This window comes from Mustela erminea, chromosome 6, assembly GCF_009829155.1.
Source record: "Mustela erminea isolate mMusErm1 chromosome 6, mMusErm1.Pri, whole genome shotgun sequence".
NCBI lineage: Eukaryota > Metazoa > Chordata > Mammalia > Carnivora > Mustelidae > Mustela > Mustela erminea.
In genome coordinates this window covers 94,066,717-94,092,067 of record NC_045619.1, presented here as the reverse complement: position 1 = coordinate 94,092,067, position 25,351 = coordinate 94,066,717, and the positions used below count along the sequence as shown (strand labels likewise).

Sequence of the window (25,351 nt, the reverse complement as noted above, 5' to 3'; positions counted from 1 at the left end):
TGGCCTTGCCCCAGGTCGTTGCCGCTGTTCAGGGGAGTGGCAAAGAGCGTGAGCTCTGGAACTAGATTTTCCCTAGGTTCAGTTACAACTGGGCCACTTTCTATCTGTGTGACCTCAAGTAATTGACTTCTCCTCTCTAGGCTGTTACCTCATCTCTCTGATGGGTTTAATAACAGTAACTTCCTCAGAGGGTTGTTGAGGAGATGAAATGAATATGTAAAACACCTAAAAGAGGGCCCGGCCTAATGAGTTACCATTAAGCTCATAAGATTCTTGTTGTCTCTCACTGAGCATGCGGTGCAACAGTGAACCACAGAACAGGGGCCCCTTGGTGTCTGTGGTCAACCCTGCGTGATCATGGGTAAGCCAGGGTCAGGTCCCCTGGCCTGTCCTTCAGGCATTTCATTACGTCAGCTTTCTTGTCAACCTAAGCAAACTCTGTAGTCTCAGTGGCCAGAGTGTCCCCTTTCTCCATCCTTTTTCAAAGCTTTGCCCTCCACCCAGCCTTCAGGCAGCATGAGAGGAGGAGGGCAGCATGCCCCTCAATGTTTAGAGCCTGAAGTCAAGCGGCACTTTGAAGGCCCCGAATGCACACTGAGCTCTAACCCCAGCCTTTGGGGCTCTCCTCCCTCCTTTCTTTCCTCTTCTTCTCTTTGCTCGGTCTCCCCATCTTGGTCTTCTCCCCCCGGGGCAGACCTGGGAGGTGGGGTTGAGGTTAGGGCTCTCAAAGCCTCTGTCCCACCCACGCTGCTCAGTCCTTGTCCCTTGTTGCTGAGAATGGCCTTGACAACCCTCAGGACTTCCTCTTAAGGCAGCCTCTACACCCAGGAGGCCAGAAAACATTGACATAAATAGTCTCCATGTCAATTACTCGGTCTTCTCCTAGCTCCAAAACCAGAGCAGCAGAGCCAGCCCGAGCCTAGAGGTAAGAGAAGACGTGTATGCAGCAGGAAGCTGACAGATTGCTCCCCGCTCACTAAGAGGGCACGCCTTGGCCCTTGCTGTCCCCACCCTCTGGAGTGAACTTCCTCCTCTCCTGGCCTGGCTCACTTTTTTTTTCCTCCAATAATTCCTTCATATACCTGTCAGTGTTCACATTCTCCTGAATGCCATCCAGTTTTTCCCTTTGCAGTTAGAATTAGGGATCTAAATAAGAACCACATATTGTGACCGACTGATATGTTACTTAAGTCCCTTGCTGTCTACAGATGCCCCTCCATGTAACTGTCACTCTCTCTCGTTCTCTCTATCTCCTTGCAAGTTTGTTTGTTTGTTTCCTTGTTTGTTTGTTTGTTTGTTTTGATGAAAAAAAAATCTGGTGGTTTATCCTACAGAATTTCCCAAATCTGGGTTTGTTTGTCTACTAAAACCAACTGGTGTCACTTAAATGTTTTCCTGCCACTTATACATCCTGTAAATTGGTAGTTAGATCTAGAATCAGGTTTGACTATTATGACCTCTTTTTTTCTGCTTTTTGGTCAAGGTTCTTTACGCAGATGGTGAAGTTTGTCTCTATTGATGCATGTGATATCTGGTTGTCTCCCTTTTTGTGATATTGTCAACCATTGTTCATGCTTGCCTAGATCCACTATTCTTTGGGGTTTCAAAATTGTAATACCCTAATGATACTACTCCTTCTTCATCTGTTAGATGAAACACCTCAATTCTAGTGCTCTTAATTGCCTCGTGTAGATCCAGACTTTGATCCAGTATAATTTTCCTTCTGCTTGAAAGATTTTGTCAACATTTCCTATAGTGTAAGTCTGATGATGATGAATTTTTTCACGTTTTGTTTGAAATTTCATTTTCATTTCTGAAAGTTATTTTTGTTGGGTATAAAATTCTAGAGTGACCTTTATTTCTTTCAGTACTTTAAAGATGTTGTTCCATTGACCCCTGGCTTTCATTATTTTTAAAAGAAGTCTGCTGTCATTTTTATCTTTGTTCCTTTATACGTGATGTCTTTTTCCCTGTGGTTGTTTGTAAGATATTCTATTTAGTATTGCTTTTAAGCAGTTTGATTATGATGGGCCTTTATACAGCTCAGTTTCTTGTGCTAGGGGTTCTTTGACCCTCTTGGGTTTATAGTTTTCATGACATTTGGAATATATTGGGTCATTTTTAAAATTTTTATTAACTTATTTACTTTTAAGTAATCTCTACACCCAACATGAGGCTCAGACTCACAACCCTGAGATGAGCAGTCTCATGCTCTTCCAACTTAACCATCCTTATTTTTTTTTTAAGATTTTATTTATTTATCAGAGGGAGAGAGGGGGAGAGAGCAAGCACAGGCAGACAGAATGGCAGGCAGAGGCAGAGGGAGAAGCAGGCTCCCTGCTGAGCAAGGAGCCCGATGTGGGACTCGATCCCAGGACGCTGGGATCATGACCTGAGCCGAAGGCAGCTGCTTACCATCATTATTTTTTTTATTATATTTTCTGCCCTCCTCCTTTTTCTGAAACTCCAATTACACATATGTTAGGTCCCAGGAGTCTTCTCAGAGATTATTGATGTTCTGTTTTGTTTTGTTTTGTTTTGTTTTTTTCCTTTCCTTAGTCTTTTTTCCCCCCTGTATTTCATTTTGGATAGTCTCTATAATTATGTCTTTACATTTACCAGTGTTTTCCTCCGCAGTGTCTAATTGATGTTAATCCCATCCAGGGTGTTTTTGCACTTCATATTGTTTTTCATCTCTAGAAGTTTGATTTGAATCTTTTTTTCTTTTTTTTTTTAAGATTTATTTATTTATTTGACAGACAGAGATCACAAGTAGACAGAGAGGCAGGCGGTGGGGGTGGGGAGCAGGCTTCCTGCTGAGTAGAGAGCCTGATGTGAGGCTCAATCCCAAGACCCTGGGATCATGACCTGAGCTGAAGGCAGAGGCTTTAACCCACTGAGCCACCCAGGCACCCCGATTTGGATCTTTTTTATATCTGCCATGCTTTTACTTAACATGTTTAATCTTTCTTTTACTTTCTTGAACATTATATGTCTTTGTCAACTAATGTCTACTGATGTCCTTATTCTAACATATATGTCATTTCTGGGTCTGCTTCCATTGATTGATTTCTTTCTTTTGTCACAGGTCATATTTTCTTGATTATTTGCATACCTAGTGATTTTGAACTGAATAGCAAACATTGTGAATTTTACCTTGTTAGATGCTGGACATGTTTGTCCTGTAAATTCCTATAAATACTCTTGAGCTTTGTTTTGGGACACAGTTAAGTTACTTGAAAGCAGTTTGATACTTTTAAGGCTTGTTTTTAAGTTTTGTTAGTTGGAACCAGCATATTCCTTAGTCAAGAGTTAATTTTGCCCCACGACTGAGGTAATCCCCTTCTGAGTATTCTGTCTGATGTCTTGTGATGTATGAGGTTTGCCATTCTGGCTAGTGAATACAAATTATTCTTTGCCTTGTGTGAGCTCCAGAGATTAATTCCTGTGTTCCTTTTCTCATGGTTGTTTCCCTCACTCAGGTGGTTTCCATATACACATGCTCTGACCAATACTCAGCAAAAGACTCAAAGGAACCCTCTGCAGATTTCTGGATATCTCCTTTCCTATCTCTTTCTCTATTTCCCTCTCTCCTCTCATCCTTCCCTCCTCTGTGCCTCACTCTTCTCTGGTATTCTGCCCTGAAAACTATAGCTGCCTTGGCCTCCCTAGATTCCCTGGTCCATCTCCTCAACTCTGAGAAACTGTTGAACTTCACCTGTGTCCTCCTTTTTGTGCTACACCCTAGGAACTCTCTCAAGACAGTAGGCTGAAACAATTTCAGGGCTCACCTGGGTTGTATTCCCTCTCCTGAGGACCATTGTCCTGTGCTAATGTCCAAAACCATTGTTTCACATATATTGTACAACTTTCTCATTGCTTCAGGTGGTAGGGTAAATTCCACCCCTGTTATTCCATCTTGGCCAGAAACTGAAGTTGGCCTGGTTAACTTACTTCAGTTTATATATTCAGCCCAAGACCCTACTCCCAGAAGATTTTCCTATGCCCTTCCATCATCTCCACCACTCCAAGTTGTATATCCTTCCTTAGTGAGCTTATAATACCCTGCCTGTGGGTGTGATTATTGTTCATGAGTCTCTGCAGGACCACTATGTTCCTTTCTGGTCTGTGAGCTCATTTGGGGTAAATTTGTGCCTACACATCTTTGTATCCTCCCTGGTGTCTGGCATACAGTAGGTGCTGAATTAAATGTTTAGGAGAATGAATAAAGAGAAATCTGTGGTCACTTGGCAATCACCAACTAGAACTAAATAACAACACAGCCATACCCATAACTGCTGCATGCTGTTAGACCTGCCATAAACTGTGGGCACTAACCCTGACAGCTGTCCTCTGGGCACGTCTCTCTTCCTGAGCTGAGCTGGCAGTGTCCAGAACACTCCCAAGAATGTGGTTTTAAATATCCTGACCTTGACAATTCCAAGGCCTTTGATGGTGTGTGAAGTTGAGACACAAGTCACCCAACATGCCAGAAATGTATAATTGCTTCACTGAGGCTCTCAGAACACTCCCTATCCTGAGGTGTGGTGGAAGGAAGAAAATAAACATGAGAAACCCAGTAAACACTCTCTCCAGTATTTGACACATTCCTCACCCCCACAGATGTATGCAGAGCTCTCTGCCTCCATAAGGGGCACTGAGAAAAGATACAAGATATATTCTCTGCCCACTTAGTGTCTGGATATGGCTGCCCCAATAGGTGCAAAGAAGAATCAAGGAGCAGGAGGCAGGAATTCAGGGAGATCAGTCTTTGGAGTCATAGTCTACACACTTCCCAAAACCACCTTGGCTCTGGAAACCCAGGCTTTTCAGGTTTAGTAGACAAGACCCTGCCAAGCTCCCATTCTGTGTGCCCTACACAGTGCAAGATACTGTGAAGACAAAAGAAGTCCTGCTGCCTGTCCATAAGGAATTTAATATTACCCTAAATGCAATGTCTCCCAAAGTGAGGTTCCCTCGTCACCTGCTGATGTGAATCATCAGGGACATTTATCAATAATGCTTATTCCTGAGACCAATCTCAGAGGAAAGGAATCATATTTGAGGGGGATGAAACCCAAAATTGACACCTTAGATAAAATTCATATGTACATATAAACTGTAAGAATTACAGTTCTTTAATGTTTTATTTCTATGAAGGTTGATTCACTGTGTTGGGGGATCTAAGAGTTGAAAAGTCTTTAGACACTCATCTGGGCATAGAGTTTCTTTGGCACTACAACTCCATTGATAGGCTTCTAGTCTATTTGCTTCTGACATATTCTATGAGCAAGTATATAAAACCAGAGATCTTGCTGAGACTAGTCTAGGTCTGGAGTCTGGTACGAAATGGGCCTTAGCGTTCCTCCAGACATTCAGCCTTACATTTAATTTTGAACTATACCTTAGAACAACTGGGAAGGCACCTTGAGTCTGGTCCTTACCTGTAGCCTGATATCCCACCTACATCTCTGATGGGATTGATAATTCCCTTTGGAGGTGTAGAAAACAGGAGGTGCTGAAGAAAGGGCTAGGGAGCCGGATTAATCCATATCCCAGTCTTATCTCATGCAATGTATTCCCCCACCCCTGTTTCTGCTTATCGTAATGTACCTGGAGGCAAAAGTTGGGGGATTTTCCAGTCCTGCCAGTTTCCAGAATCTCAGCTACAGCTACAGCAGGCACATGATCTGCCTCCCAAGATATAATAGGAAACCGTATAACTAGCTATATCAGATTACCAATTTCTCAACCCAAGATACAGGGGTTCTTACTGCTCTTCATCTTGCCTCCTTGGTTGAACCAACTTCACTTTGGCGGGGGGGAGCTCCTCCCTCTTGAAATGCCTCCACACTCGTGTTACTGATTTCTGTACTAGTGAGGACTCTTTAGGTGGCAAGAAACAAAAATCCAACTCAACCAGCTTAAGCAGTAAGGAGAAGGTATTGGTTCACATTACTCTGAAGTCCTGAGGAAGAGCTGGCTGTGAGCAATGCTTGATCCAAGAGTTCACACATGTCACCAAGGAATCTGTTTCCTCCCTGTGCCACACAGCCTTTCATGGTGGTTTCATCACCTTGTTTCCTATGGTGGCCTTCTAGCAGTTCCAGGTCCTCCCACGGGAGTCATCAAAGGGCTCAGCAATTCCAGACTCACATCTTCATACTCGTACCTGCTTTACAAGTCCCAAGACTCGTGTTCTCCCATTTCCTTAAAATGGGTCAAGTACCCATCCCTGAACCAGCCACTTAGGTCGATGTATTGATTAACTGAGGGATAGCTGGGGTCAGGAGTCCATCCTACCTGAATCCCTTCGCTGGGAATAAGTGAATCCTCTGAGGGAACCCGTGTACTGTGGCAAGGTGTAAGGAATAGCTACTGAGTAGACAACAAATAAGGAGTTTAGAAGCCACATACAGAGGGAAACATACACCTAAATGCTATTATCAAAATAAAGTCAGGACTGTCATAGAAATGGGGATAACATGAACCAGCGGAATAAAAGAAGGTGCACCTAAGTCTGCCTGGAGGAATATAGAAAGGCTTCTCACAGGAGGAATAGAAGCTTTCCAGATGCGTAGGGAGGCAAAGAGGGAAGGAGGGCATTCCAGGCAGAGAAAAAAGCACGCGTGAGGGTCTGGAGGCTGAGAAAGTGAGGCATATTCAGGGCACTCTGAGTCCTGCTGGAGAATAAAGGGGGAGAAGGTGGCTGGGACAGAGAGGAATGCCAGCAGACGGAGCTGGGCAGGTAGGCAAGTGCTAAGACCCTTGACCGCGCTATGGGTTTACACAGCTACCAGGTAGGGGAGTGGGATTTGGATTCTAAAGAGATTTGAAAAGAGAATGACATGAGACTTTTGTTTTGGGAAAAGGATTCTGGCCACAGAACGCAGGATGTGTTGGAGAGGTGCAGGATCCCAGAACTGGTCCTACCCATTTCCGCATCTCAGTGAATAGCGCCGTCACTCTCCATCCGTGGCAGTTCCTGGTGTCACTCACCTGACATGTCCAATTCCCCCCCTGCCAATCCCATGGTAGGACTGCATGTCCCTGCCCCCCTTGAAATGAGGGGAGGCCATGAGACTCGTTTTGGCTAAAGAACACTGAGTATTAAATTTTTTTTAAGATTTTATTTATTTGACAGTGAGCACAAGCAGGGGAAGCAGCAGGCAGAGGGAGAAGCAGGCTTCTCACTGAGCAGGAGCCCAACACAGGACTCAGTCCCAGAAACCTGAGATCATGACTTGAGTCTAAGGCAGATGCTTAACCAACTGAGCCACCGCGGCCCCACTGAGTTTTAATTTTAAAGGATTGGCCACATCCCCTTTTGCTGCCTTCAAGTGACTATGGAAGCATGTACTGAGACACAGCCTCTGTCACACTGGTCCCTGATAACAGGAAACTCTCTTTACAATCTGTGATGGCTACACAGCAAGAATGAGAAGTAAACCTTTGCTATATTAAGCTACTGAGATTGGGAGCATGTTTGTTGCTACCATAGAGCATAACCCATGCTAACTGATGCACCACCCATTTGCCAAGCCATAAACCTGGGCATCACCACAGACTTCTCCCATGCTCTCATTTCCCACCTCCATGTCCTTCTGAGCCTACCCCTAAATATCTCTACAATTCATCCATTTCTCTCCATCCCCACTGCCACTGCCCTAGTCTAGAACTCCATCCTCTACTGCGTGGTCAACGGCCACCCTCCCCCAACTGCTCTTTTCCTCTAATCTTGTGTGATGCACTTACTTCTTCCCATACTTAAAGTATTCTTACTAAAACTCCAACTCAGTCCCAACACTCTCCTGCTTCAATCCTTCAGGTTTCCCATTTTCTTTAGAATAAAGTCAATATTCTTAAATAAGGTTTTCCAGGTTCTGCATGATTTGGCCACTGTTTACCTCCAATCTATCTCGCTCTCTCTCTCTCTCTCTCCTTCATACTTGAAATGATCCAACCTCCCTTCAGTGTTTTAAATTTGCTTGGCTCTTCATGAATTTTCACACTTGCTCTTCCCTTTGTCTGAAACCTGTAAGCTTGGCTAATTCCTACCCAGTCCTCAGAGTCCAGCTTCTTCATCACTCCTTCCAGAAGTTTTCCCTGAGCCTCTGGTACTGGGGGGTGGGGGGGATTCCCTTCTGTGCGCTCCTTTGTGCTTACAGCACCGTGAACTTTTCATAACACATCATTTATCTGGTATCCCTGTACTTAATAAAAGGTGAAGAGGTCATCATCATGGTCCTCAAGGAATGACTATCTGTTCTAAGGGGGTGACGGTGGCAGCAAACAAGGACGAGGGTGCTAAGAGAAGCATTTAGAATGACTTCCAGGTTTCAGAACTCGGTAAGAGAGGGAGGCCAGTGTCACAATAAGGAGTTCAGATTCTGTTGTGCAGGTGGCAGGAGCTGCAGGAGACAACTTTAGACTAGCTCCACACTATGTGTCCGTGGCCCACCGTGGATTGGGCTGTGGCTGCAGCAAACAGACCCCCATGCACTGACAGCAGCCCCCCTCAGCAGCCACCGCATCTCCGGCTTTCTGCTGCATGAACCTGGTGCATTCCCTCAGCCAGCATGCAGAGCAGCCCAGAAATACAGGAGGGTGATGTTCCTGGCACAACCCTCCAGAAATGGGAGTGAGAGTCCACTGAATAGAAGGCCTAGCCTTCTGGGCTTCTGAGGGACAATTTGAGATACCTTCTACCTAGGAACTTCTCAGGTTATGGTCAGCCAGTTTGAGCCCCAGTTACCCACAGTGCTGACCAGCTCAGTAACACACTCTTCATGCTTTTGCTCCTTCCCTGCCTCACTCCCCTTGCTCCCCGATTACCCTCCAGATAAACTCCCTGAATGCCCCTATCATTCCCCAGATGAACTCCATGAACCCCTAATCACCCCCCAGATAAAACTCTCCAAACCCCTTGCTATCATTCCCCAGATAAACTCCCTGAACCCAGATCCAAACCTCATCCCCGGCTCTCATCCATACAGTAGCCACTGAAGATCGTCTGAAAGAGGAAACAGGGGACACAGGTTGAAGGGAAGCTGCCCGCACATAACCACCATGTTCGCTGTGTCACTGTGGGGTCCCCATGGATGGGGATGTATGACCCCTGCTAAGCATACACAACCTTTCTGCCTTAATTCCCCACTGATTACCTCTCTCTCTTTCTCTCTCTCTCTCTGACATGCTTCATGGACACAGCATTTCCCTGGTTTTCCTCCTTCCTTCCTGGCTACTACTTTCAGTTTGCTTTGTAAAATTAAGTTGATGGTGTTGAAGATGGGTGATGGGCATGTAAGAGGATGTGGTAGTATTTTAAACTTGTGTATGTTCTACACTTTCTAGAACCACTTTTTTTTTTTTTATTTCCAGCATAACAGTATTCATTATTTTTGCACCACACCCCGTGCTCCATGCAATCCGTGCCCTCTATAATACCCACCACCTGGTACCCCAACCTCCCACCCCCCGTCCCTTCAAAACCCTCAGATTGTTTTTCAGAGTCCATAGTCTCTCATGGTTCACCTCCCCTTCCAATTTCCCCCAACTCCCTTCTCCACTCTAAGTCCCCATGTCCTCCATGCTATTTGTTATGCTCCACAAATAAGTGAAAACATATGATAATTGACTCTCTCTGCTTGACTTATTTCACTCAGCATAATCTCTTCCAGTCCCATCCATGTTGCTACAAAAGTTGGGTATTCATCCTTTCTGATGGAGGCATAATACTCTATCCCCAGGGGTACAGGTCTGTGAATCACCAGGTTTACACACTTCACAGCACTCACCAAAGCACATACCCTCCCCAATGTCCATAATCCCACCCCCTTCTCCCAAACCCCCTCCCCCCAGCAACCCTCAGTTTGTTTTGTGAGATTAAAAGTCACTTATGGTTTGTCTAGAACCACTTTTTTAAGAATAACTTTGGGGTCTCCTGGGTGGCTCAGGTGGTTGAACATCTGCCTTCGGCCAGGTCATGATCCCAGGGTCCTGGGATCGAGCCCCACTTGAGCCCTGCATCCAGCTCCCTGCTCAGTGGGGGGGTCTGCTTCTCCTTCTCCCTCTCTCACTCCCTCTGCTTCTGCTTTCTCTCTGTGTCAAATAAATAAATAAAATCTTTTTTTTTTTAAAGATTTTATTTATTTATTTGACAGAGAGAAATCACAAGTAGATGGAGAGGCAGGCAGAGAGAGAGAGAGAGAGGGAAGCAGGCTCCCTGCTGAGCAGAGAGCCCGATGCGGGACTCGATCCCAGGACCCTGAGATCATGACCTGAGCCGAAGGCAGCGGCTTAACCCACTGAGCCACCCAGGCGCCCTAAATAAAATCTTTTTTAAAAAATAAAAGAAGAAGAACTTTGAAATGGAGTTTTTTTCCAATGCCAAGTTCTCTTTCTCCATCGTCCTCAGTTCTCAAATGTGTGCAAAAGCCTAAGTAAGCATCCCTTGGGGATTTGATGAAAACTTGCTCACGTTGCTGTACTTGACCTGGCTCCTGCCATTTTTCAGGTCTTCTCACACACACCAGGCTACCTTGTGCTGACCTTGCTCCCACCACACTGACCTTCCTTCTCATCCTCAAGCGCACTCGTAAGTTTGTGGCCTTCACACTTGCACAGCCGCAGATGACAGACACCACAACATGTGGACCTCATTTTATTGCACTTGGCTTTGCTGCACCTGGCTCAGATGGTTGTGGCGTTTTTTACAAATTGAAGGTTTGTGGCAAACCCACATCAAGCAAGCCTGTTGGTGTTGTTTATCCACTTCGTGTCTCTGTGTCACATTTTGGTTTGTCATGATGATCTGTGCTCAGTGATCTTGGATGTGTTATTGTGATTGTTCAGGGGTGTCATAAACTGCAACTATATAAGATGGCAAACTTGCAGCACCTGGGTGGCTCAGCCGTTAGGCATCTGCCTTCAGCTCGGTCATAATCCCAGGGTCCTGGGATCGAACCCTGTGGGCTCCATGCTCAGCAGGTAGCCTGCCTCTCCCTCTCCCACTATCCCTGCTTGTGTTCCCTCTCTCATGCTTGCTCTCTGTCAAATAAATAAATAAAATCTTAAAAAAAAAAAAAAAAGATGGCAAACTTAATCAATAAAAGTTGTGTGTGTTCTTGACTGCTCCACTGTCTGGCCGTTCTCCGGTCTCTCACCCTCTCCTCCAGCCTCCATATTCCCTGAGACACAACAATATTGAAATCAGACCAATGAATAACCCTGCAATGGCCTCGCGGTGTTCTAGTGCAAGAAAGAGTCACGTGTCTCTCACTTTACATCAAAAGCTAGAGATGACTGAGCTTAGTGAGGAAGTCTGGTCAAATGCCACGATGGGCTACAAGCTAGCCTCTTACTCTAAAGAGTTAGCTGAGTTGTGAAGGCAAGGAAAAGTCCCTGAGGGAAATTAGATGTGCTACTCCCGTGAATATACAAATGGTAGGAACGGGTAACAGCCTTATGGCTGATAATGGAGAAAGCTTGGTGGTTTAGATAGAAGATCAAACCGGCCACAACATTCCCTTAATCCAAAGCATAATTAAGAGCAAGGGCCTAAGTCTCGTCAATTCCATGAAGGCTGAGAGAGATAAGGAAGCTGCAGGAGAAGAGTTGGAAGCTAGCAGAGGTTGGTTCATGAGGTTCATGAGGCCCAAGGAAAGAAGCCGTCTCTGTAACATCAAAGCACAAGGTGAGGCGGCGAGTGCTGATGGGGAAGTTGCTGCAAGTTATCTAGAAGATCCACCTAAGACCATTAATGAAGGGGGCTACACTAAAGAACAGATTTTCAATGTAGATGAAACAGCCTTTATAAGAAGATGCTATCTAGACTTTCATAGCTCAAGAGGAAAAGTCAATGCCTGGCTTCAAAGGACAGAATGACTCTGGTTGGAGCCAATGCAGTTGATGACTTGAAGTTGAAGCCAGTGCTCCCTGACCGTTCTGAAAATTCCAGAGCCCTGAAGAGTTATGCTGAATCCACTCTGCCTGTGCTCTGTAAATGGAACAGCAAGGCCTAAATGACAGCACGCCTATTTATAACATGGTCTAGTGACTATTTTAAGCCCACTGTTGAGACTTACTTCTCAGAAAAGAAGATTCCTTTCAAAATATTACCCTCATTGACAATGCACCTGGTCACCCAGGAGCTCTGATGGGGATGCGCAATGAGGTTAATGTTGTTTTCGTGCCTGCTAACACAACGTACACTCTGCAGCCCACGGATCAAGGAGTCATCTGGGCTTTCAAGTCTTATTACTTGAGAAATACATTTGAGGTGTTTGTATTTTATTTATTTATTTGACAGAGAGACATACTGAGAGGGGGAACACAAGCAGGGGAAGCGGGAGAGAGAGAGGCAGGCTTCCTGTTGGGCAGGGAGCCCAATGCGGGGCTCTGTCCCAGAACCCTGGGATTATCACCTGAGCCAAAGGCAGACGCTTAATGACTGAGCCACCCAGGTGCCCCTAAGAAATACATTTTGAAAGGCTATAGTTCCCATAGATAGTGACTTCTCTCATGGATCTGGGCCAAGTAAATTGAAAACCTTCTGGAAAGGATTAATCACTCTAGATGCCATTAAGAACAGTCATGATGCATGAGAAGTCAAAATATCAACATGAACAGGAGTTTAGGAGAAGTTGGTTCCAGCTCTCAAGGAAAGCTTTGAGAGGTTCAAGACCAGTGGAGGAAGTCACTGCGGATGTGATGGAAATAGCAAGAGAACCAGAATTAGAAGTGGAGCCTGAAGATGGGACTGAGTTGTTGCAATTTCATGATAAAACTTCCCTGGATGAGGAATTGCTTCTTACAGATGAACTAAGAAAGTGGTTTCTTGAGATGGAATCTACTCCTGGTGAAGATGCTGTGAAGACTGTGGAATAAGATAGTTGAAGAGACTTAGAATATCGCATCAACTTGGTTGGTCAAGCAGTAGCAGGCTTGAGAGGATGGACTCAAACTTGGAAAGAAGTCTGACTTTGGGTAAAACGCTATCAAGCAGCATTACATGCTACAGAGAAATCATCCATAAAAGGAAAAGTCAAATGATGCAACAAACCTTATTATTGTCTCATTTTACCATTTCCCAAATTACCATAGCCATCCTAACCTTCAGCACTCACCAACCTGATCTGTCAGCAGCCATAAACATTAAAGCAAGACCCTCCACCAGCAAAAAGATTATGATTTGCCTAAAGTTCAGATGATGGCTAGCATTTTGTATCAATGAAGTAATTTCTTTAAAGATTTTGTGTATTTATTTGATAGAGAGAGACACAGCAAGAGAGGGAACACAACTAGTGGGAGTGGGAGAGGGAGAGGGAGAGGCAGGCTTCCAGCTGAATAGGGAACCCGATGCCAGGCTCAATCCCAGGGATCATGACCTGGGATCATGACCTGAGCTGAAGGCAGACAGTTAATGACTTGAGCCACCCAGGTACCCAGCAATAAAATATTTTTAATTAAGGTAAATACATCAGTTTTTTTAAAAACATAATCTTATTGCACACTTAATAGACTACAGTATAGTGTAAACACAACTTTAATATGCATGGGGAAATAAAATAATTCATTTGACTCACTTTATTGTGGTATTCCCTTTTTGCAATATTCTTTTTACTAAGGTGGTCTGGATCTGAACCAGCAATATCTCCGAGGTATGCCTGTACTAGATCTCTGCTCAAATGCTACCCCTGTAAGCAGTCACTGTAAAATAGTGCAAACACATGCACACACAAACTCTGTCACATTGACCTGTTTCATTGTCTGTGTAATGCTGATCACTATCTAAAATTATCTGGTTTACTTACCTATTTGAATTTTGCTTATTAGCTCTCCACGTTGTCTAGCACTCCTAGAAGGTGAGTTCCTATTTACTGCTTTATCCCAACTCCTGGCATATTCAAACTGCACAATAAATATTTGCTAGATAGATAAATAGATGTAAGCCTGCAGAACTCAGGAGAGAAAGTTGGGGGGTGGGGGTGGATTTGGGAGCTGGCATCACAATAGAAACAGATGAAACCATTTCATGAATTGATTTGCCCAGCAAGAGTGGGCAGAAGTGGGGAAGACCAGAATAGAATCCAGGAGACTATCCACAGAGTGGAAAAAGGAAAAGAAGCCTGGGAAGGAAATCAAAAAGACATGGTCAGAGAGGCTGCAGAGAAGTATTGGAAGGAGACCAGAAGAGAGTTCAGGAGCAGGAAGTAGGGGACAACACAGCAAAGAAGGAATTAGATGAAATGTGCCCAATTTCTGGCCATTGAGAAGTCACCGGTGAACATCCAGTTCCAATATAATTAGGGGCCACTGGCAACCAATGAAAGTCATTAGATAAATGCCCTGGCCTCCTGCCATTTGGAGGGACAATTCTGATGTCCCTCAGTGGACATCCAGCAGGATCGAGCCCCAGTGGAACAAGTTCAGAAATGCACCCTTTGTTGGCTTGTCTTTCTCTCCTGTTTCATCCTCTCTGCATTGTCTCTCCTGCTCCTTGGGGTCCCCTCCCACATAAACTATCAGCATTTGAGTCCTCTCTCAGTCTCTGCTTTTGGGGAGATCCAAATTAGGAGAGACTAGGTGCATTTCTCATCCCTCTCTGTTTTTCAGGGATGGATTGGGACTTCCCCTTACAGCTCATCATCTGGAACTAGACTGTGTGCCCACGTGTGAACTAATCATAACCACAAGGGAAGGGAATTATTGTGACTGCCTTAGACCAGTATTGATCCATCGCCTGGGGCTGGGCATACCATCCATTGAGAATATCCAAGCCAGATTCCAGCTCTATCTCCAAACCATCACAGTTTCATGACTAATGCATGTGGGGGCCCCCTCACAAGAATGGGACATCTTAACCCCTACACATCCCTGCCTATACCCATCCCAACCACAGACTGCCAGGTACTCAGTTCATGCCTCTGCTCTGCACGGCACCATGCCGAGTGCCAGGGACTGGAATGCAAAGACCATAAAATAGAATTCCTTACCCCCAGGGCTGTATTATCCAGACATGTTACTTATACAGGATGATAAGGCAAAACTATTCAGAGAATAATATTCAGAGAATAATAGCACAGTTGATTCCAAATCAGAGAGGGAAGCAGTATTAGTCAGGATAGACCAGGTTATGCTGAAGAAACAAATAACCCCTCAGACTAATTTATTCCACACTACATAGACCTCGTGGTGGACAGGAGTTTCTAGTCCGTGGCATCATGCTCAAGCCAGAACCCAGCCCGAGGGAGCAGCTGATATCTGGATATTGCTGAGCCAGAGAGAAGGAGAGCTCCAGAGGGTTTTGAATTAGCAACTGAATTCTTGGCCCAGGAATGAAATGTATGACTTCCATGTATAACTCATTGGCTGAAACTGGTCACATGGCCCCATCCATCCTCAGAAAGCCAGGAAGTGAGATTCTACCAGAAGATATGCCAGAAGGCAGAGAGGCAGAGATATCTGGTGAAGAGTGTAAAGACTTCCAGAAAGCATGAAGACGAATAACGTTTGAACTGAGCCTTGAAAAATACTTTGGTCTTCAAAAAATGAAGCTAGGGTCAAGGGAGAGGACCCACCGAATAGAGAGCCGTGTAAGAGAAGTTCCGGAGGTCAGAGAATGCCTGACCAGTGTGAGCACAGCCAGGCTTCATGAGAGGGTGACAACTATACCAGAATAGGAACTGGGCAGGAACGCTGAGTTTACTCAGTGAAATCATAAAATCATAAGGATTTTAGACTATAATAGATGACTGGCAATAAGGAGCTTCCAAAAGGTTTTTAAGCAAGGAGGTAACTTGATCTGATTCGTGTTTTAGGAAGGTAGCTTGGTGGCAGAATGGGAAGGAGATTGGAAGGGAGAGAGACCCAAGTCTGGGAGGCGATCGGAGGCTGTCGTCACAGACAGTCCAGGCACGGGTAAGGCGGCAGGAGCCGAGGGCGGGGCTGGGAGGATGCCGAGGAAGAAACAGATGGGAGAAGACACTTCCCGTCTAGAAAGGATCACTGCCTTTTTTTTTTTTAATGAAAATATTCAAACATATACAAGATGAGAGAAAGTAGTTTAACAAAACCCCATCTACCATTACCCAGCTTCAGTTGTTTATCCACATGGCCAATACCCACCCCCTCCTCGCTCTACTCCACAGCATGACTTTAAAGCAAATCCCAATCGCTGTTTCGCTTAATCTGTCATTTCTTCTGTATGTGTCCTAAAAGATAAAGACTTTTTAACTGCAATCACAATACCATTATTACAGCTAAAAAATAATGACAATTACTTCATGTTACCAAATACCCAGCCATTAGCCCCATTTCCGTACTAGTCTCTTAGTTTTTCCCAGTTGGTTTGTTCAAATCAGGATCCACACATTCCATTTGGTTCTCCCTCTTTCTCTCTCATGTCATTTACTCGTTGAAGATTCTGGGTCATCTCTCCTCTGGAATTTCCCCAATTCTGGATTTTGCCATCTCCCCTTGCCTGCTGACATTTGACATGCTTATCTTCCTCCTGCATTTCCGGTGAACTGGTGGCTGGATCTGAACCTTCCCTCTGAACAGAAGCAGAGGGAGGAGAAGGGAAGGGGAAAGAGGGCCATTACTGACACAACAACTACCATTTGCCAGGCACCATGTGGATTCTGAGTTAAGAGGATCTCATCAAGCCCTTACCACAACTCTTTGAGGCAAGAGCGCATGATCACTGTTTTGTCAGACGAGGAAACTGGGATGGAGGAAAAGCAACCTGCCCAAGCCAAAAGAAGAGGGAGATGGGGTCGGAACCTAGTTCTGTCTGACCCTAAGCCCCTTCTCTTTCCATGCTGTGGCGGGGAGAAGGGACATGGCCCATGAGTGGCCATGCCAGGAAGGAAACCAAGCTCTCCTGACTCCCAAGACAGCTTCAATATATTAATAATAGACATTGCTACTTCCCACGTGGCACACATCCCAAGGACAGTAAATGATGCATCATTGTCCCCATTTTACAGATGGGAACACCAAAGTCCAGAAAGGGTGAGTGGCTTGCCCCGGACCCTGCAGTTGGTGCACAGAGCCAGGATGCACCCCCAGGTCTGCCGGACACCAGAGCCCATGCCTTGCACCACTGCCCTACGTGGCCTCTCCTTGTGGGTGGCTGTCATCTTCCTGGTGGCCATGGGAGGATGGGGTTGGGTGCAGAGATGGGAAGGAGGAGGCTGGATTTTCTGGCTGGAGTTGGAAAAATGAGCTGTCACTGTTGACCCAGAGTGGATCTGTTTCTTCCTACCACATTCCCCAACCAAGCACAGTATCCACTCAACTCACAGCAGTGAGGCAGCGAGGGAGGGCCAGCCCACGCCCAGCCCCATCAATCTTGGTGGCAGGGACTCCCTCCTCTAGCTTTCTCAAGAGGCCGCACTCCCTGCTGCAACAGGGCAAGAATCCAGGAGGACCGCACTCTGAGGGGAGACAGAGGCAAGTCTCCCCCTGCTCGGAAGCCCTATAGCAGCTCTTCCTCCTCAGAGCCGCAGGGACAATTGCAGAGAAAAACCAGGACATTCCCCCCCACCAGGATATTTTGTATGCTTTGCACTTGCTGCTGTGTTTCCTTCATCTAAAAGCTCTAAAATTTCAAATAAAAAGGTACAATGAAAGCAGCAGCAGGATAAATAGCCCCAGTGATCTGAGCCGAAACCCTGGAAGCTTTATTCACATCTTTAGAAAAACTCTGAAGGCTCCTAGTAGCAGCTACAGTACAAAGCCTCACACTTTAATTCTAAGGCTGCCAGAAATAGGTCTGTCAGGCCTGAAATATCACTGCATTTCATTACTCTTAAATGTGCATTACCATCTCTGCCTCATTACCAGCTGGGGGGTATTCTCCAGACCAACTCCAGAGAGAACCGGGAAGCTAGGAGCCATGGGGAAGGGGAGAGGCTGAGCTGGGCCAAGAACACGGGAATGGGAGGGGAGACCGCGAAGTCTCCCGAGGCCTGGGGACTAGCAGGAGCCCCACAGACATGGGGGATCAGCTATTAATACGTCCCCAATGGGCAGGCCCTCAGGAGAGTCTGATGTCACCAGCTCAGGCAACGAAGCCAGAAAGAGACAAGGAAGAGGCAGGACTGCTGGGGTGGCGGGGAGGATAGTCTCTGAGCAAAGAATGGGGTCCGAAGAAGTGGTGGGTAAAGGGCACGAAGGCCTTCATGCCTGGCGGCAGGTAGGAACCAGTCAAAAGCAAATTAGGCCCGCAAGACCTGGGGAGTCTCGAGTCGCAGGCACAAAGCAGCCAGGGAAAGATCCTGGAAGGAGCTGGAGCTGGAGGGTTGGAAGTTTGGAGCCCAGAGCAATCTGCATGTTTACAATAAAACTGACACCCAGGGCAGCTCTGAATAATTCAGTAGGCGCTGTGATCTCCTTACAGTGCGTGTCCCTAGGGTACAAAGGGAAAGGGGCGGCTAGCCCAGGCCGGCTGCCTTCTCCTGGCGCTCTGAAAGGGCGTGACAGATGGGCCTGTGCTGGCCACCACCCAGTCACGCTTTGCACGGTGATTGGTTTTCAAAGGAGGACAGGGTTTGTGAATGGAGCCAGCTTGTTGCTTGCCGCCTTCAAATGGACGCTGCTGGGTCGCGTGGCCAGCCTGGGCCCCCTTGTGAATGGGGCATCACCAGTGGGTGGTGAACAAGCCAGCGGTAGCTTCCCATCCCCTCCCCCTGTCACGGCTGAGGCTGAGGTGAGGGGAAGAGGGAAAAGTGCCCCTGACCCTTCTCTAAGCTGACAGGTTTAACCCTCTGTTGGTCCTCCTCTGTGCTAGCCCTTTGCATCGGTTAGAATCAAATTCAGCTGCATAAAGTAAAAAAAAAAAAAAAAAAAACTGAAACAAGACGGCTGTTTACGTTTCCCTCATGTAAAGAAGTCTGAATACAATTGGCACAGACCTAGTTTGTAAGTTCCAGCAGTACCATCAGAGACAGGGACCTCCTGCATCTTGTGGCTCTGCCATCCTCAGTCTTCACGTGCCACTCCTGGCCCAACACGGCTGTTCACACTCCAATAGTATGTCCACATTCCAGCCATCAGGAAAAAAGAAAATGGGAAGAAGGAACCCAGGGTACATGCAAGCCATTTTTGGCAATCTCCCAGAAGCTGCCACACAAAAGCTTGCACTTCATAGACCACGACTTAGATGGTTACACCTAGCTGCCGGAGCAGCTGGGAAACGTATTGTTTGGTGTCCCTGGCCATGTGTTTGTCGGCAGAAAATTCTCCACGGTTCTAGTCCATTTCTTCACGTCTTACAATTGAAACACTGACTAGTCCTTAGTTCCAGCCCATCCTTTCCGGGATCGTCGACATCCACAGAAGGCATATGGTGCCTCCCTCCAGAGCAAAGGACAGGCATTCTGCCCATTATAAAAGATTCGGTTTCCCCACGCTTGCGTCCCTCACCTGAAATACAGCCCACGTGTGTACAGACCTCATCTGGGCCCCTCTGTGAAGCCTTCGGGGAACCGAGGCTGCCGCTGTTCTTCTGCTTCTGCTGAGAACAACAAAATGTCCCTCATCTCTGGCCCAGGAGCCTCAGCTCCTGCCAGCAACTAGGACGTGGGCCAGTTTGTTAGCTTATAAATAGGACAAAATCACAGATATTCACAATTCTTGACAGTGTCCAGCTACAAATCAGGGCTTCCGCCAGGATAGTTCCTAAAAGTTTGCCACAAGTCCCTTCCCAGCGACTTGAACTGTGCCCACAGGTGTTTTCTGGTGCCTCTGCCCCTCCCACAACCAGAGGGAGCGCTCTTCAGGCGAACTTCAGCCACTTCCAGAATCCCAGCAGGTCCTGAAATGCCCAAAGGCAGGGGAGCCACCGCACCTGCTCACCTCTTCACCTCTGAGTGTTTACTCCGGGCCCCATGGACCGCCCAGTCCCCACCTAGTCAGTCCCCACGTTAGAGGGTGCTGAGACCTCCTCCGGCTTCTCCATCTGGAGTGACTCGGTGACCTACTCCTCAGTTCCCGGAACCAAACCGCACCCCTTCTCTTTCCCCACCCATCTCTTCCAGATCCCCCCCTCTCCACTCCCCACTTTCCAACCAAGGTCTCCCAGGTCAGATCCCCCTAGTACAACAACCCTCAGCTGGCTCATTCTGCAACTGCCCCCGTGGCCCCAGACGGGCCTCCTCTGGGCAAGGAGGCCAGGGCCTGGCCAGGCCCACCCTCACCCTCACCCCCACTCGACACGCTCATGTGTGCGTGCACCTCCCACCACCCCGCCCCATCCCTCTCCTCTTCATCCTGCAAACCAGAACTCCTTCTAAATTCACCCTAACTCCTCTTACCCCTTACCCTACTCAACTATCCAATCACGGGCGGAGCCCTGCCTCTAAGTCTCTCTGGTGTCTGTCCCCTCCACCCCAACTCCACTGCCCTGTTTCAGACCCCGTTACCTCTCACCAAGAGTCCAGGCTCCAAAGAGGAACACAAGTGACCATTCTAAGAAGTAATGAGCTCCTAGCCCTCAATAGCCACCAAACCAAGTTTAAACTCCTAACTGCGGAACCTAAGACCTGATTGTTCTATTTATCCAGCTTGTCTCTCTCCTGCCACCTCCTACACACCCCCATGCTCCAGGCACACCGGGCTACTCCGCAGATCCAACAAGCTTAGAGGCATCTGCACTCTCACACCTGCTTTCACGTCTGCTGGGAGGGCCCTTCTCTCCTCTCCTCGACCCCTTCCTCAGCACCTACCAATTTCTATCCATCTTTCAAGACCCAACTCAAGCATGACCTCAGGAGTTGTCCCAATGTGCCTCCACCATCCAAGCGGCCAGGCTCTGTCCCTAAGTGTGTATGCACATTGTTGCTATAAAGACGTGTCCCCTGATTATTAGTTCACATTGCCTGCCTCTTCCTCGAGACCGTAAGATCTTAGAGAGCAAGGATCAGAACTGTTCAACTTTGTGACTCAACCAGGCTCGATAAATCCTTGTCAACTGAGTAAACGAATTGTCCCTCACTTCACTCATCTCCAGTCCCAAGGCTAGCTCATCGGTGTGCTGTGAGCAAGTAACATAGCCCCAAAGAGAATCCTCAGCTGCTTCCCTGAGGGTTTCAGGCTAGGAGAGGATTCCAGGATGGGGGAAAAGGAGAGGGAGGCTGTGCAGAAGTGAACGGGGTCTATCCCTCATGAAGACCAGCAATGAGGGGCACAGGGAAGAGACAGGTCCCAGAGGAAATACAGACCCGGGTCAGATCATCTGGAGCAGCATGTCCATCTCCTTTCTGGTATAAGCATGGTGGGGGTAGAGGGGCAGGACCCAGGGCAGGCCTCTGGGTCTAGATTTGTACCAGATGCTCCCAGAGCCAGCAAGCCGACTCAGAAGGAATCCCTTAATATCACTCTCAGGAAATCCAGGGCTCAAGGTGTTTCCTAGGCCCCCAAGACAAGAAGCTCAGTCCCGTGCCAGGGACTCTGCCTCCTGCATCATTGCCCTACATGACGAGAGGAGAGAGACCCTACATGATGAGATCTGGATTACACATTAAAAGGCTTCCAGCCCCCAATGCAAGGAGATATCCCAGACCGGGTCTTGGAACAGAAAAAGGATATGAGTGGAAAAACATGAAATCCAAGAAAAGTGTGTTGTCTGGTTAATAGTATGGCACCAATGTTAATTCATTTTTGACAAATGCACCAGGGTAATGTAAGATACTATCTTTGGGGGAAGCTGGGTGAAGAGTATATGGGAACTCTTTATACTATCTTTGCAACTTTTCTGTAAACCTAAAATTATTCCAAATGAACTAAAATAAAACACACACACACACACACACACACACAGAGACTTTAAAATGTAACCTCAAGTTTTAAGAAGCAGGAAGAGAAAGAAAGCATGAGTTTCAACGGAAGGTAAAGGAGCGAGAAGGAAGGATACATATTTCATTCTTAAGAATCTGAAGACCTGGACTATAGTCATTCATCCATTCAACAAATAATTACTGAGCATCTACTATGTACCAAGCATTGTTTTCAGAGCCCCGGATACTGCAGTAAACAAAACAGGCAAATCCCCACTGGAGCTTGTATTTAAGTGGGTTGAGAGCTTAATAGTATCTCCTCCCACTCTAGCTTCAGCACTCAGCATCTTAGTGGCGAAAGGTGAGCCAGTTCCTGGTCACATTACCGGACAGGAAGGGCTTTGCTTGACCTGAGAGCTCAGCAGACCTGAGGTGGCTCCCGAGAGGGTTCCCCATTGGGCTAAATCCTTCTGGGCTTCTAACTAGTCATGAAACTAGAAGTCTGGGCTTTCGAGTTCCTAAAATAAGAGAAATAGTAAGAAATCCCTGAAATACGTTGAAACTCAGTAGGCATGAGAGTGTATTTCAAGTGCCTGTACTAATACGACTGCTGTAAATATTCACATTCAGGCCAAGAACTGGGTTAGGACCTCTCTCTGTATTTACTCCAAACCCTCCTCTCTCCGTCGTCAAAGAATCCTCAGAATTGGAGCAGAAACTCGAAGCAAACTTTACTGTTCTCCGCGTGCAGGGTGCCAGACAGGGAGGTCAGCGGGCACCAGCAGTTCCACCATCAAGGCCAGGGTCAGCCTCCCCCCCCCCCCCCCCCCCCCCCCCCCCCCCCCCCCCCCCCCCGGAGCTCAGGCAATCCCGCCACAGCCGGCGGGAACTCGGAGCTGCACCCCGGGCCTGCGCCCCGCTCCTCCCACCCCGTAGCAGCCTCGTCTCCCGGGGCGGGGGCGAGGGGGCAAAGACTGGCGGCCCGCGCCTGGGGTGCCGCGGGAGGCACCGAGGCCCGGGCTGTGCCCCTTTGGCCGCCAGCCCAGCCGCCCTCGGAGGGAAAGTTGTTGCTCAACCTTGAGGAATGCGGAGCCCAAGCGGCGGCGAGAGGAAGTGGCGGGAGATTACGGCGACAGCCGCCGGGGACCGCGCTGGGGCGGCGCGCGGCGAACTTCGCCCAAGTGTAAACAGCCGACCGGGCAGGGGAAGCGGCGCCACCCGACGCCCGGGCCCGCCCGCAGCCGGGAGGTGACAACCACGCGGGCGGCCGCCTGCGCAGCGCGGGGCTGCGATGGCCTAAGCCGGGCGCCCGCCCCCAGGGCCGCTGGGGAACGCGGGGCAGAGGCAGGCCCCAGGACCCGGCAAGAGCCATCACCGTCCTCTGAAGGCGGCAGGGAGTTTTGGATTTTCTGTTCACGATCGGTCTCCCACGCCGAAGGGTGCCTCGTGAACATAGTAGGCGCTCAAGAAACATTTTGGAGAGAGTGAGCCAACTCCCATCCCCCACCCCAGCCTCAAGCTTCCTCCTATGTACCAGGAAAGGTGGGATCCCCGAGGCCCCTGGCCACTCTGAAATTCTAGGATGCTGAGATTAAATCCCATGTGTACTGCTGTGGTTTTGCTTTTAGTTTTTCAGGGACATTTTTAGTGCTACCCTTTATGATGTGCCAGGAGTGAATTTGACACCAGATGGCTTTTTTTTTTTTTTTTTAAATAAGAAAGAAGACAAAGGGAGGGAGAAAAATATTTTCCAACTGGCAGTGCTGACAGCATTTTGGAAGAGAATCCAGGGAGGCAAAGAGGAGCTGTTTCAGCTTGATTTTTTCCTCCTCCCGCACACTCTGCTACCCTGGACTCCACCATAGATGGGGTAGATCATACTGGAGCTTTTTATAGAAGAGGCAAAGGGAACATATCACAGGAAACTCCACCCGGAGTTGGTCCTTGCTTTGTCCTCCCTGGCTCTCCCAGAGGACAGACAGGTCTCTGAGCCACAGGGTTATGGACCGCAGCTATAGGCAGGGATCTGGTGGAGGCGGACTCTGGTGTTAATTAGAAGACCAGAGAGACACCTGCCAAATCAAAAGTCAGAGCTCCCTGCCTGGGGAGCATTAAGGGAAAAAAGCTGATATGGCAGTGTCTTTTCTGGATTTCCTCTTCTCTCGAATCCCAACTCCCTCTCTTCACACAGGGAGGAGAGGAACTGGTCCTCGAGCAGAATGGCCTCCCGCATGGTTCTTAATGTTGTGGCAAGAAGGGAAATTCCCAGAATGAGCCAGTTTGGCAGCACGGGCAACGGCGTCAATCGGGGATGCTGCAGACGGCTTGGGTTTGCACCAGTTACTAGCTGGTTGACTAGCTCACGTGACCTTACTTCTCTGCTCCTTAGTCTCTTCTACTGTTATGTGGAATAAAGTCCCCACCTACCAGGATTGTTGTGTACGTTTAATGAGATAATACAAAGAAAATGCTAGTGGTCTGCCTCTTCAACAGACCAACACTGCAAGCAATCAGCATTTTTCTTACTCGTTCAGCTACAGGACCCCCAAAACTAGGACCCAAAACCTCACTGGAGCAATGTCATGGGCAAAGGAGCCCTATAATCCAGCCGACTGGTCCCTCCCTCCTCCTCCTCCACATCCCCAGAAAACTAGAGGAAGGCCGCAGAGAATAAGCAGAAATCATGTGTCAGGCTCCAACGGGATGAATTACCCCTCAAGGGGCTTGGGGGGTGCTCAATCCCTTAGCCCTAGGGGAAGAAGGGAGCAGTGGGCCAGGAGAGGAGGGCTATTGGTGCTGGGCTGGGAGGTTGTAACCAAGTGAGGGGCTTGTGATGGCCACCCATGGTCTCTAACCCTATGGGGTATCTTGATTTTCTGCTGATAAATTCTTCTCTAATTGCTTCAGAGACAGTATTCTCTAATCCTTGACTGGTAAGCTCCATGAGGCCAGGTCTTTCTGTCGCGGTATCCATCCCACGCACGCTCCTAGCAGAAGCCACACAAAACACTCTGGAGGCGCTTATTGATCAGGTTGAGCTGTTTTTTATGGCCTGAAGGTGTCTCCATGAGATTCATATGTTGCAATCCTAAACCCCAGTGTGATAGTATTAGAAGTTGGGCCTTTGGGAGATGATTGGGTCATAAGCCCTCATGAATGCGGTTAGCGCTCTTATAAAAGGGACCCCATAGAGCTCTCTCACTCCTTCTGCGAGGATGCAACCTGAAGACAGCCCTCTCTGAACCGGGAAGCAACCCTCACCAGAATGAAACCGCTGGCACCTTGATCTTGGACTTCCCAGCCTAGAGAACTGTGAGAAATACATTTCTCACCTAGTCTATAGCATTCTCTTACAGCAGCCCAAATTAAGACATGTTAAAACAGGGGCCCCTGGGTGGCTCAGTGGGTTAAGCCTCTGCCTTTGACTCAGGCCATGATCTCAGGATCCTGGGATTGAGCCCTGGTATCGGGCTCTCTGTTCAGTGGGGTGCCTGCTTCCCCCTCTCTCTCTGCCTGCCTCTTTGCCTACTTGTGATCGCTCGCTCTCTCTCTCTCTCTCTGTCAAAGGA

General features: G+C 47.7%; 1 protein-coding gene across 1 annotated transcript; it reads left to right on the top strand.

Annotated features, from left to right (window-relative positions):
* Positions 1 to 6,779: 6,779 nt before the first annotated feature.
* Positions 6,780 to 24,208, top strand: LOC116593598. Its single transcript, XM_032347880.1, has 3 exons — positions 6,780 to 6,800; positions 22,719 to 23,266; positions 23,974 to 24,208. The coding sequence occupies exons 1-3, from the start codon at positions 6,780 to 6,782 to the stop codon at positions 24,194 to 24,196; spliced, it is 792 nt and encodes a 263-aa protein (XP_032203771.1). The 3' UTR covers positions 24,197 to 24,208.
* Positions 24,209 to 25,351: the final 1,143 nt, after the last annotated feature.